Source organism: Pleurodeles waltl, chromosome 5, assembly GCF_031143425.1.
Source record: "Pleurodeles waltl isolate 20211129_DDA chromosome 5, aPleWal1.hap1.20221129, whole genome shotgun sequence".
Lineage (NCBI taxonomy): Eukaryota > Metazoa > Chordata > Amphibia > Caudata > Salamandridae > Pleurodeles > Pleurodeles waltl.
Genome location: NC_090444.1, coordinates 1,590,142,051 through 1,590,156,017, shown reverse-complemented (window position 1 = coordinate 1,590,156,017; position 13,967 = coordinate 1,590,142,051). Strand labels below are relative to the sequence as shown.

The window sequence follows — 13,967 nt, the reverse complement described above, 5'->3', positions numbered from 1 at the left end:
AGATGGAGTCGACGCCCATGCGCAATGAGCACAGAAGGAGGAGCCACTCGGTCCAGTGACTCGAAAACAGCTATGCAGACCATGTGAATCTCAGCGACCGATGCCACGAACAGATGTACACTGGGTAAGTGACATTTTCATTTTCAACACAATTGTGGCATTTTACTGGGCCATACCCCATTTTTACTATTTTTTGTGCTTTTAGCCTCCTTCCAGTTAGAAATGGGTGTGAAACCAATGCTGGATCCCGGAAAGCTAAACATTTCTGAAAAGTAGACACAATTCTGAATTCAGCAAAGGGTCATTTGTGTAGATATTACAAGGTTTTCCTCCAGAAAATAACAGATGAAATAAAAAAATAGTGAAATTGAGGTGAAAAAAACAGCCATTTTTCTCCAAGTTTTAGTCTAACTTTTTCCTGCGGTGTCAGATTTTTTTAAAGCAATATACCGTTACGTCTGCTGGACTCTTCTGGTTGTGGGGATATATAGGGCTTGTAGGTTCAATCAGAACCCTAGGTACCCAGAGCCAATAAATGAGCTGCACCTTGCAATGGGTTTTCATTCTATACCGGGTATACAGCAATTCATTTGGTGAAATACAAAGAATGCAAAATAGGTATCAAGAAAACCTTCGTATTTCCAGAATGGGCACAAGATAAGGTATTGAGAAACAGTGGTTATTTGCACATCTCTGAATTCTGGGATCCCCATACTAGCATGTGAATTACAGGGCATTTCTCAGATAGACGTATTTTTTACACACTGTCTTACATTTGGAATGAACAAATGTAGAGAAAGACAAGGGGGAATAACACTTCTTCTGCTATTCTGTGTTCCTCCAAGTCTCCCGATAAAAATGGTACCTCACTTGCGTGGGTAGGCCTAATGCCTGCGACAGAAAAAGCAACATGGACACATCACATTTTTACATTGAAAATTGACGTGTTTTTGGGAAAGTGTCTAGCTGTGGATTTTAATCTGTAGCTCAGCTGGCACCTAGTAGAACCTACAAAACCTGTGCATTTTTTAAAACTAGACACCTAGGGGAATCCAGGATGGGGTGACTTGTGGGGCTCTCACCAGGTTCTGTTACCCAGAATCCTTTGCAAACCTCAAAATTTGCCCCAAAAAACACTTTTTCCTCACATTTCGGTGACAGAAAGTTCTGAAATCTGAGAGGAGCCACAAATTTCCTTCCACCCAGCGTTCCCCCAAGTCTCCCGATAAAAATGGTACCTCACTTGTGGGGGTAGGCCTAGTGCCCCCGAGAGGAAATGCCCGAAAACACTAGGTTGACACATCAAAATTACCAATTCCCCTTCCATCCCTGCTTAGGGGAGGGAGGTGATTGGCCACCAGGGGCCGCTAGCGCTTCCCCCAAGGTCCCATAGCAGGATGTAACGGTTACGTCCTCGCACCCGAACGGTGCAATCAAGGACGTAACCGTTACGTCCTGGGCACCCAAGGGGTTAAAAACATTACAATCAGTATTCGCGTAACCAATAGTATAATTCCAAGTAAGATGGCTCCAAAGCATTATTACTTAAATGTATCATTACAACCAGTGGCCATGTGAGCATTCTTAAAACGCTTTTTTTTTTAAACATTTTGCATTTATCTGTTCTGCTGGCTCCGACAACTGCTCCAGCAGCGCATAAAATTAAAATGTAGGATGCAAAATGGACAGTAGCGGCTGATTTTTGTTAACAAAAGTTAGACACAAAGTCCTAATGTTCACTCCTGGAACAAGCACCTGGCTTAATTTTGCGTTTGTCAATAATGTTGATACAGCGAGCTCCTCTATCAGCTGATAACAGCAAAGTGCAATATATATAATAACTGCAGATTTTTGTCAAGAGAAGTTAGGCACAAGAGCTTAATGCTCATTGATGGGGCAGGTGTCTAGCTTACGCAAATTATATAAAACCATGGCAACCAAAACAGTGTTAAAGCAGCATAACCAAAGGGCACCAATGCTTTTAAAAAAGACACGAAGACGGGAACAAGCAAACTTACACCAGTTATTACTAAGGCCAAAGAATATAAACCGGTTTATAGCAGTGAAGATAAGGGGGCTGATTACTCTCTTTGAGAACTGACACGTAAATAGGCTCAATGCATCTTCAACATTTGCATGAGGCTCGAGGTGCATTCACAGTGCTGCCCGTGCAGTACAGAAAGCAAATATTTCATAAATAAGTTCTGCTAGAAACAAAAATCAAATAAGCAACACTGAAACAAGGAGCGACCAGAGCAGTCCTTAGACTGGAGACGATTGACTGAAAGAATTTGCCTTAGTGTGCTGTAAAGGTGTCTCTGGGTCCAATAAAGTGCATGAACTGTGGTAACCCCCCAGGCTTAGCTTGTTAGCCACTAGGACCACAAACTTGACCAACAAAACGTTCAAGGTGGTACTGTCAGGGTTGAGAGCATTGATGGTTGCCTACTGGCACGTGCACGTATCTAATTTGTTCAATTCCTGCCTTAAGAGTGCTTTCCATTCCTCTAACAAGGATGGGCAGCTGCAGACAACATGTTGGAGGTATTCGTTGTACATACTGCAGCCCCTGCATATTGTGGATTCGGAGGGCCGACACCCACTGGCTAGGTGTTTCAGGAATGGCCACTCCCCAACCCAGAGGGTCATGAATTTTAGTTTTTTGTATTTTGAATAATACGTGCACGCCAGATAAGGTTGAAGGGGTGCAGTTGGTAAGAATTGATAACAGCCCATGCATGCCTGTGCTTAGCTAGGGTATCTATGCCAGCCTGACGTGAGAGGCAGTACACATGCTTTTTAATACTTTGCTTAAAGGCATTTTAAATCACACGTGAAGCCCAAAGCATTCACAAGACCACAGCAGTCTTTGAATTGTGAGGAGTGTGGGGATGTCTGGTGTCTCATGATTGAATTTCGTTCCACAGTACGGCTTCCAAGTTCCTCTTCTGGCAAGTCGGAGTTTGTGGCAAAGATTTAAACACAGTCCTGACCTAGCCACCCATTGGCCAAGAAGGCCAAGTTCCAGTCAAATCTGAGCGGCTGATGAAGATCTCGGCAGTCAGAGAGCAGCCTTATAAATTTGGTGACCGACTTACTTAGAGGCTTACCATCCCTCCACAGCAAGATTTCACTGCCGTGAGGTAGGGATGGGATGATTTGCCACATATGTTTCCACCAACGGCCTTTTTGATGCCACAGTGGAACTTAAATTTAGTTCTCACTTTCCTCATATGTATCACTTTCAGACTGATACATAGTTGTCCATTGCACATCCTGATTCGAAGAGAGTATTTCTGGTTGTGAGGGCTTTGACACATCATGTGAGGGACTTCAGGGCCTCTTGGTCCAAGTCACTTTCTTTCTGAACAAACTGGTGTTATGGACTCTGGCTGTATTCCCGCTGAAGATAATGATGCCTTTTCATTTCAGACAACCCATCACTCGTACCGCTTTTTTTGTTCTGCCCCATCCCTTGTAAGAGGAAGAGAGACTTCATCGCTTGGACCACAAAAGAGTGCTGAGCTTTTATATCAGTTTTACCAAGGAACATCAGGTGGACAATCAGCCTCTCGTGGGGTTCTCAAGGAGCAAACAAGGACAAGACGGTGCAGAAACAGACCACCTCACAACTGATAGTTCTCAGTATTAAGATCTACTACACATTGGCAAAGAAGCAGCCTCCAAAAAGCCATTCTAGTTGAACATAGAATATCACTGTTTTGGCATGCGGAGTCCCTGTCCTGGATATATGTCAGGCTGCTACATGGGCATCAGTGCACACATTCACAAAGCACTGTTGACTTCACAGTCCGATCGGCTGGAATGGGCACTTTACCTGTTAAGTACTGCTGGGTTTTTTAATCCTTTTTAAGCCCTATAAGGACTATCTCAAACAGATGTCTCTGACCATTCCCCACAAGATGTGGCGTTTGTGTTTATGTTCTGCGCCAAACTCCAAGGCCCTCTGTGACTATCCACAGATGAACCTGGAAGCCATCTGAGGAGGTAAAGCGAAGCCCTGTGTCCCAAAACAATGCAAGACTCCATGCAGGTCCCCCTCCCAGTCGAAATCGAGAGTCCAAACCTGCTTCCAAAGTAGTTCCCGTGATATTTTTCATGGTTGAAATCTTTGGGTAAGTTCAAGTAGCAACTCAAGAAACTGCTCATTCTGCAGAAAAGTTGCAAGGGCTACACCAGTATTGTTACCGTTTTCACAAGTAGTCATTGCCGACACTGTTCGCAATCCACATGAGTTTCTGGGTCCGCCGGTGATGTTGCAGCAGGTTGATGTCTTTAGAGAGGCCAGCAGATATACTCAAGGTAACAAATCTGCTAGTAAATGGTGTCCACCAGAAAGAGCAATACCAAAGGTAAGTTACTTGTTCTACAATGCGCAATGGAGCCGAAAGGGAGGAGTCCCTCGGTCTCGTGACTCGAAAAGACTTCTTCGAAGAAAAACAACTTGTAACACTCCGAGCCCAACACTAGATGGCAGGATAATGCACAGCATGTGAATCTGCAGCGTCTCATGCCACGAACAGATGTACACTGGGTAAGTGACATTTTCCATATATATATATATGTATATATATATATATGCCCCAGAGACGTGGCATGATAAAAACCTATTCTTTGTAAAAGTTTTAGCTCTGACTGAACAAACAATACACCTCCCCTCTGTGGATACATTCCTCTTGTCAAGTACCTCTATTCTGAATCTTATCTGTCCATACTGTATACAACATAAAACATCACTGTCTGTTAGGAATATATGTATATATTCTTATTTATTTTATCAATCAATCATAAAATAACTCTTAAAATGACCACAATTGATACTCATCATAAACAATTAAGTACATTATTGTGCATTTCTTTAATACATAACCTCCTGATTTGTTACAGAATAATGCTAAAGTCATTGAGATACCAGTATATATTTAACTTCAGTACATAAAAACAGAGACTTCTGAATTTTGGTAATTACCTTTTGTCAACCCCACCTGCTTCAATACAAATTGTGATTTTAAAACTGTAAAAACAGACTGAAAAAATGTTTTCTTTTTAGTATACAGCCTGCATTTAGTTGACTATTAATCTCTATTTCATTTTGATGGATAGTTCTCCTTAATCATATAATTTTTAAACATCTATCACTCTGAACATAAATCATAACCTTAATGAGACCCTAGTTACCATGTATTCAAATTATTGAACCACGAGCAGTCCACCCCATTAATTGAAGGTTTATTTATTATTCAAAAACATATTCAAACTTAGAATAGTATAAACAGATGAGTTATTAGCTTTATAGTCAGCACACGTCATCAAATTATGAGTCGTTTCGTTCAATAAGTCGTTGTACACATTACTTCATGGTGCTATGCATGCTGATCGTATTCTCCCACTTCCTTTCACCATTAGAGGTCTAGGTATCCCTACACCACACTCAATCTCATGAATGTTCCCAAACCCCATCTATTCTATTATTCTGTCATCATTTAATGCTTTGGTATGAGTGAACCTGTGTGGTAAACAGTACCCACTTTCACAGTAGCAACTGTCGTCCTCGAGAGTTGGTAAAAAAAAAAGCCTCTGAGGCACCTTTTGTTCAACCCATTCATGGACTATTCACCCTTTGAGGTCATGTGAATGTTTCCTTTTCAGTGTTGTACATGTTCATATATTCTGTGAATTAGAGAGGGATTCTCCTGTGTCTTTTTGCTCACTGGTGTATTTGATGCCTTATAACCATGCTGTTCACATCATGCGTACCCCCTGTTACCAAGCCAGGTGTACAGCCAATCAACCACTCTCTCCTCCCCTTCTTTTTTTAAGTAATTTTTTACGATTTGAAAAGAGCCAAATACCCCATGTCACAAAGCCAGGTTTACAGTCAGTCAACACCTCTCTTCTCTCCCTTATTAATAGTGAGATGCTAACAGCTGAATAATCACAGTGCATTCTTCTTTTAGTAATTTATTACAATTTGAAAAGAACGTTTTCAATGCATAAAAATAACTACAAAATCTAGTAAAACAAGAGTTGGAACAACTCGCAGCATCACACCATTTCTTTAGGCCTGTCAAATACCAAAACAATGTAACTGTTAAATTACAAGAAAAATAAAAAGATCAATTACCATCATACATTCTACCACAATAACAAATATCATATTAGTGATTTTTAACTGAATCAATAATTAAAAATAAGTAATGAGAATTTATGGCATACCTCACCCAAACAACATGAGCTACATGAAGAAGAAAGATAAAGAAACCGCATAACAGTCCTGTTGAGGCTCTTTAAAGTAGTACCAGATTTCTTCATATTTGTCTTCCTTATGGAATTACTTAAAGTTTGTTACTCTCGCTTTGAAATCAAAGGCATTTCCAATATTTACTTTGGACCTATTTTTTTCAAAATGTTGTCAACACCTTTCAGATCTTAATCAGGCTATTAGCATTCCATGTTCACCAAAATCTGGAGTAAGAATTGCACATTGAACAGTTGCCAAAGTCTTGGTTTTACCTACTACAGACAAAAGGTAGAAAATGTTATCAAACATTAATAACAAAACAAAAAACACACCATAACAGACCACAGTTACTGATGTAAAACCACAAGACACATTAAGTACACATTTTTGTTTAAATCTCTAAAACTAAACTAAAACTAAATTAAATCATATGTATTCAAGAACTGGAACTAATAAAAACAAATCTTTATATACCAAGTACCTAAATGTCAAATTAAATTGAAGCTTATGTATTCAAGCACTGGGTCTAATGGATGTCAACTGTAATATTATGCCACATATTATATAAGGTATAAAGTACTGCCTTCCATATACGATAAGGATATTGCAAGTCACCTAGGAGTTAAATAGTCATGTAGTTGAACGAGGGTAGAGGCGGAGTTCCTTTATAAGGTTATGGAACTCCAAGGTGACTTGTGAAATTTTTATGTATGTCAGGGGATACTTTATTCCATATAATACATGGTCACTTCATCTCCTTTTCCACAAACCACTTAAAATCTTGGTGGAGAGCTCTTTTAGATGAAGGAGCGAGCATGTTTGCAAACAGGAAGAGTTAAAAAAAAAAAAAAAACTCTGGTTCAACACAATTAAACACATCTAAAACCTGTTAGTTGTTTGCTGCAAACAGATATTAGGAACAGTTCAATAGAAGTCAGTTTTTATTAAAATAAAAAGGGTACACTAACTCGGAATGTATAGAAACATGCAGAAAGATTCTAGCTTTTTTTAAACTATCGAAAGAGGTAAAAAAAGAAAAAAAAATTCTTTGCTTGCCATTGTAAGCTAAAAAATGTAACAGAAGAAAGAAAAGCAATGTTGCTTTAAACAGCTGCTTCCGTTATGTTCCGTGACCTGACCTGCCTTTAACCTCAGCTGCAGGCTCTGGCAACAGTAATTGTGATGTCTGAATTCGACTGTAATAACTTATAATATTTTAGTTCTGACATCTTTTCTTTATAATTAGCGGCTAGGTGTGTCACAACTCGCCAATTATAAAGAAATAAGAGACTAGCATTTATACAGGAATCACAGAATCCCATGTATTATATGTTTATACTAATATAATTATAGAATCTACACTTGTACATTATGAAAAATAGATTAACAGATATTCTTTATGAAATTCCACGCTTGTAACATGATAATGGGACACAATACCTGCCTTCATATTTTGGTACTTCCTGCTTTAAATACCTAATCACTGTGGGTCCAGCGTAAATAGGCAGTTATTTTTTTCTTTATGACTGCATTTCTCTTCGCTATCCTGTTATTCCTTGTGTAATTCTTTGCCCTCATTTCCTGTGAGCATGGTGCCACTACATTTGCTTTCAATACATGCAGTTCTTGCCGAGATTGAATAAGATGAGCAAGTTACCTTTTCATGATAAGTTGTAATTCAAAATCTGTGACAGAGCAAAAAGTGAAAACTTTGTCTTCCACCAGGCCTGCTAAACCTACTTCTGAATATACATGCCTTGGCTCTCTGGTCCTTCTGAATTAATGATAAGCCCTACATTTGGTTGTTCTAGCTAAGCAATGTGAAAGGAGATCTAGACCAGGGGCAAGATAATTTGGAACTGTAAACTAAAAAAGAAAATTCAATTATTAATATTGTCCTTCACTAAGCAGGTGGAATTTCAACATGATCTTTATTATTGATGAGATCCCTCATTACACTTTATTCTGCATACCTAGCTTTCTCTCCCAACTCTTGCCCAACCAAAGTGCTGTTCATTAAGAAACATCTCTGGACCTTTTGGATTTCAAAGACCAATGTTTCATCCTACCTCGTTTTTTCAGGACCTGTACTTTAACAGATGAGGGTCAGGGGACTGTGGTAATAATGCTGTTAACTTAATATGCATCCCCTGATGAGATTATCTTACTACCATTAGTAATTACCATGAAAATCACAGTTTGACCAAATGTAGGTGCTGCGCTGTGAGGAAGCCTTATATACGCACCTATCAAAAGGGACAGACCTGAATTGTGTAAGTCTCCAATTAAGAGAAAAATACCACAGATTCACTCCCATTGCAGAAGTGGGGCAGAACATTGAAAACCAAATCTGTATCTATTTCTTTTTTTTTATCATAATCTTTATTTGTGTTTTCAATACATGCACAAGAAGTAGTAAATTAAGTGTTAGTCATTGTTAAGGTATGTAGATGCATTGATGAAATATTGTGATGTTTTCCTGATTTATTCCACTTCTTTGCTAAACACATAATGTAACTGAACTTTTTTTTACTTACGCTTGATCCTGTTTTTAAGTGAAGGCTACACTATTATCTTCATTGCTTTCTGTTTAGATGTTTTCAAGGTGCAGTAGAGATTCTATCTTGAGGACCTTAAAAAACAAGGCCACAACTTGTTTCAAGGAACGAAATAACAAAGTATGTGGAAATTCCAGGGTAGATGAAGGAGAAGAATGTGATCCTGGTCTCTTGCACCAGCATGATGATCTTTGTTGCAATGCAGACTGCACATTCAAGAAGAATGTTACATGCAGGTGAGAGCCTCAGTTTAGAAACTAAACAATGTATTGAGCATTGACAAAAAGGCGTTTTTGCTCCGAATTGTTAATACAAATTTTATGCAGTAAAAAAACCTCACAGGGCCACCCAAGGAAATCATCTGAATCTTTCAGTTGGATGTTGTTTGGGTCAAGGGAGAACTCATCATGTAAAATTGTCAGCAGATGTGGTCTCTTTGTAGGTGTTGAACTGCTTTAAAGAGTGCCCAAAGGCCACATAGTAGCACTTGCTTCAGACATCATCATGGAGACTGCACCCGCTGGCCTGACATCAAGCAAGATCATGAAAGAGGGTCAACTCAACTTTTAACATAACTTGACATAGAGATACAGTGGCTCAGCATATGAAGTAAAGAATATGTAGCCAGTATGGCTAAAAGCAAGTAAAGGCAAATTTAGTTAATTCTAAATAGTGTCCTGGCAGCGTTATTTATTTCACTAAAGCCTTCAATGCGTCTTGTTTCACTGCATATTCAGTTGTTGAAATTACAAACTTTAAATATTATTTTACTCTTGATCTTTTTTGTGGCCTAACTAATCATTGTGTAGTACAGAGTACTGATATATACATTAACTCAGTCTCCTCCACTGTCTGCTTTTCACATCACAATGTAAGGTCTCTGTAATCCTTGCCCAAATGGTTGTCATTAAGATAATCCACTCAGCAGCACTTTACATTACAATTAAAATAAAAAACATTTTGTTAAAATCTTATTTTTCATATGTACAACTTCCTTTCTTCAGTATGTCAAGTTGGCATGGATATTATCCGCTCTTCAATGTAGTAATATTCAATGCTAACTTCTTTTGATCCGAACATAATAAGGGAGGAGTATTTGAAAAATATCATATGATTTTTTAAAACTTGAATTTGCTGACAGTGTTTAATCTCCAGTGCTACCATTGCTTTCTTAGTAATGGTATGGTACTACCCTTTACCTGTCACAGCTTTTTAAATATTGTATTGTTTTTGTTACTTTCTGCATCTGCTGAAAACATGTTCCATAATTTTACTGATGTTTATGTAAGGCGGTTTGCTAGTCCTAAAATCCATTGTGCAAAGACAAACAGTTTTTCCGGAATCATGTCCGGGCTCGGCAAGACAATAAATTAAGGGAAAATATGTTTAACAATTTACAATAATATAGTTTAAAAAAAGAACAAATCAAGTTTCGATAAAAAGATCAATAAATATATTCAATAAAATAAACATTGTACTCAGTGAGATCCTTTTGTAACACGTTAATCTCAAATAATTGTGAAACCCATGATTGAATCAGTAGTTGTATTTCGTGGCCTACAGCTGAGCACAAGTTTATTTTTAATATCAATCCTCTGAGTTGGACGCATGAAGGAAACATACATGGGGATGGCGCGAGCATTAGTGGAGATGAATGGTGACCTTTTAATGACTGCATTTATAGAAATGTCAAATATAACATAGTGTAAATAACTGTAGAACAATAAAAGTCCAGACTTGCATGACTTTCAATTGTAAATGCCGTAATACAGAAGTGAAAAATGAGTGTCCCCAATTTATTTATTTTTGTCTTTTTTTTTTTTTTTTTGTCTTTTGTTTTAAAGATGGGCAAACTTACAAAGCATTTGTGGTTTCTTACACCCTGTGATTCAAAAACTCAAAGGATTTGTGCAGCAAAAATGCTTTTTACAATGTACAGAAACCTTTTTACAAACCAGTAAAGAAGTTGGTCTCTCTCGCTTGCTTTTGTTGTTTTGTGAACCCCCTGCAAATGGGCTGCCAAATGAAATTTGTTATACAACTATTAGAACGTATGTCGTGTCCCAAATTGCACACAAATTTGTGTGAAAATTGCTTATTCTGGTTTGTGAATGGCTATTCATACTTCAGGCTTGGACTATACTAAAATTACTTTTAAAGAAAATCCTGTTACTTTTATGAGGGATTGTTGTGTACTTTTGTAGTGAGTTATTGAAAGGGAAACCCTCCCCCACGTACTTAGCAGCAGCATGTTTGTGTCCTTCTTCTCCACTTCTTACTTGCTGTTTTCTTTTATTCTCAAGGATGGGCTACATGCCCTGAATCACCATTATGCATACTCCTCTACCAACCTCCGGCATGTTTCTCTTCTTATACCTTCTGTCTTGAAGAACGCCTTCTGGTCTGGTCTCCTTTTTAATGTCTGTCTGGCAGAGCTGGCCTCTGTCCCCTGTTCGGCAGGACTGATTCACATTGCTGCTGTCTTATCCCCTCCTTATGTACTTTTGCCCCTCCTGACAACATTAACAGGTTCAAGAGCTTAATCTGTTTAATTATAGGTGTCACAACATTTCAGAAATATTGTGTTTTGCAATAATTTTATGTTATCTACAACATATTTTTGCTTCCTATCTTTCTGGTGCAATATGCTTTTTTATCATCACATTTAAACTCTTGTTTGCTGTCCTTGTCTGCCAGAGATAGGGGCGACTCCTCCTATTAGCCATATTGCCAGCAACTCTATCTAGTGCCAGGCAGCTAGTACCTTCAGGAAGGAGCCTTAAGTTGAGGTAAAACCCAGAGGGCAAAAAACTCCAGATGACAGCAAGAATCTATGAGCAGGAAGACCAGAGAGAAGGACTGGAAGGCACCAAAGGCAAACAAGAACTCCTTAACTGGAAATACTTCCTGGAAAGGAATCGGGAGCAAGGAAACACACCTTTAACACTAGGAAGTGTCCCGATGCAGGGAAGAAAGGCCTACCTCTCTTATATACCTTGTAAACAGGAAATTACACCAAGAAACAGGGTACTGCCATGTTGGATTGGGGAATTTCAGGTAATTAAAGAAGTCAAGGTGGCCATTTTGGAATGGGCAACATATGTTCCAGCAGAACAAGATGACGCTGATGGCTTGTGCAGGGCCCACACAGGGAGAACAATGGTGGCATGGGACATTACAGGGAGTGCAGAATTATTAGGCAAGTTGTATTTTTGAGGATTAATTTTATTATTGAACAACAACCATGTTCTCAATGAACCCAAAAAACTCATTAATATCAAAGCTGAATATTTTTGGAAGTAGTTTTTAGTTTGTTTTTAGTTTTAGCTATGTTAGGGGGATATCTGTGTGTGCAGGTGACTATTACTGTGCATAATTATTAGGCAACTTAACAAAAAACAAATATATACCCATTTCAATTATTTATTATTACCAGTGAAACCAATATAACATCTCAACATTCACAAATATACATTTCTGACATTCAAAAACAAAACAAAAACAAATCAGTGACCAATATAGCCACCTTTCTTTGCAAGGACACTCAAAAGCCTGCCATCCATGGATTCTGTCAGTGTTTTGATCTGTTCACCATCAACATTGCGTGCAGCAGCAACCACAGCCTCCCAGACACTGTTCAGAGAGGTGTACTGTTTTCCCTCCTTGTAAATCTCACATTTGATGATGGACCACAGGTTCTCAATGGGGTTCAGATCAGGTGAACAAGGAGGCCATGTCATTAGATCTCCTTCTTTTATACCCTTTCTTGCCAGCCACGCTGTGGAGTACTTGGACGCGTGTGATGGAGCATTGTCCTGCATGAAAATCATGTTTTTCTTGAAGGATGCAGACTTCTTCCTGTACCACTGCTTGAAGAAGGTGTCTTCCAGGAACTGGCAGTAGGACTGGGAGTTGAGCTTGACTCCATCCTCAACCCGAAAAGGCCCCACAAGCTCATCTTTGATGATACCAGCCCAAACCAGTACTCCACCTCCACCTTGCTGGCGTCTGAGTCGGACTGGAGCTCTCTGCCCTTTACCAATCCAGCCACGGGCCCATCCATCTGGCCCATCAAGACTCACTCATTTCATCAGTCCATAAAACCTTAGAAAAATCAGTCTTGAGATATTTCTTGGCCCAGTCTTGACGTTTCAGCTTGTGTGTCTTGTTCAGTGGTGGTCGTCTTTCAGCCTTTCTTACCTTGGCCATGTCTCTGAGTATTGCACACCTTGTGCTTTTGGGCACTTCAGTGATGTTGCAGCTCTGAAATATGGCCAAACTGGTGGCAAGTGGCATCGTGGCAGCTGCACGCTTGACTTCTCTCAGTTCATGGGCAGTTATTTTGCGCCTTGGTTTTTCCACACGCTTCTTGCGACCCTGTTGACTATTTTGAATGAAACGCTTGATTGTTCGATGATCACGCTTCAGAAGCTTTGCAATTTTAAGAGTGCTGCATCCCTCTGCAAGATATCTCACTATTTTTGACTTTTCTGAGCCTTTCAAGTCCTTCTTTTGACCCATTTTGCCAAAGGAAAGGAAGTTGCCTAATAATTATGCACACCTGATATAGGGTGTTGATGTCATTAGACCACACCCCTTCTCATTACAGAGATGCACATCACCTAATATGCTTAATTGGTAGTAGGCTTTCGAGCCTATACAGTTTGGAGTAAGACAACATGCATAAAGAGGATGATGTGGTCAAAATACTCATTTGCCTAATAATTCTGCACTCCCTGTATACCAGCAGGTCTGCCGCTTACAGGTAAGTCCAATTAGGGGTACAGCAGCCTGCCAGCTCTACACAGCCCCAACTCCTCTCACGTTGCTGCCCATCCTGCTCACATAAGACAGCTTCAGGGAGTTGAGTCGAGATGGACGCCAGCAGTGCATCAGTATGCCCCCCTCCTGATTTTCCAGGCTTCTCTGGTAAGTGGTGAAAAAAGCACTGCACCAAATCAGGGTTATGAACAGAGAAAGCATCCTCCAAGGGTCGTTCACTGCTCATAATGTCTTTCTTAAAAAAAAAAAAAAAAATATAACAGAAATCATAAAGGATGGGAGAAGGTCTGGAAAAGCGTTGCAAGAAGGGATCTGTCTAGTAAAGCTTGAACTGGAAAGAATGGAATACGGGATGAATCTTTCAA

General features: G+C 39.3%; 1 protein-coding gene across 1 annotated transcript in view; it reads left to right on the top strand.

Moving 5' to 3' along the window:
* The window catches only part of ADAM17 (ADAM metallopeptidase domain 17), a 475,078-nt gene that overhangs the window by 322,610 nt on the left and 138,501 nt on the right, over nucleotides 1-13,967 (top strand). Inside the window, exon 12 of the mRNA XM_069235905.1 lies at nucleotides 8,857-9,056. Coding sequence (XP_069092006.1) covers nucleotides 8,857-9,056 — 200 coding nt within the window. The remainder of the gene's footprint in view (nucleotides 1-8,856; nucleotides 9,057-13,967) is intronic.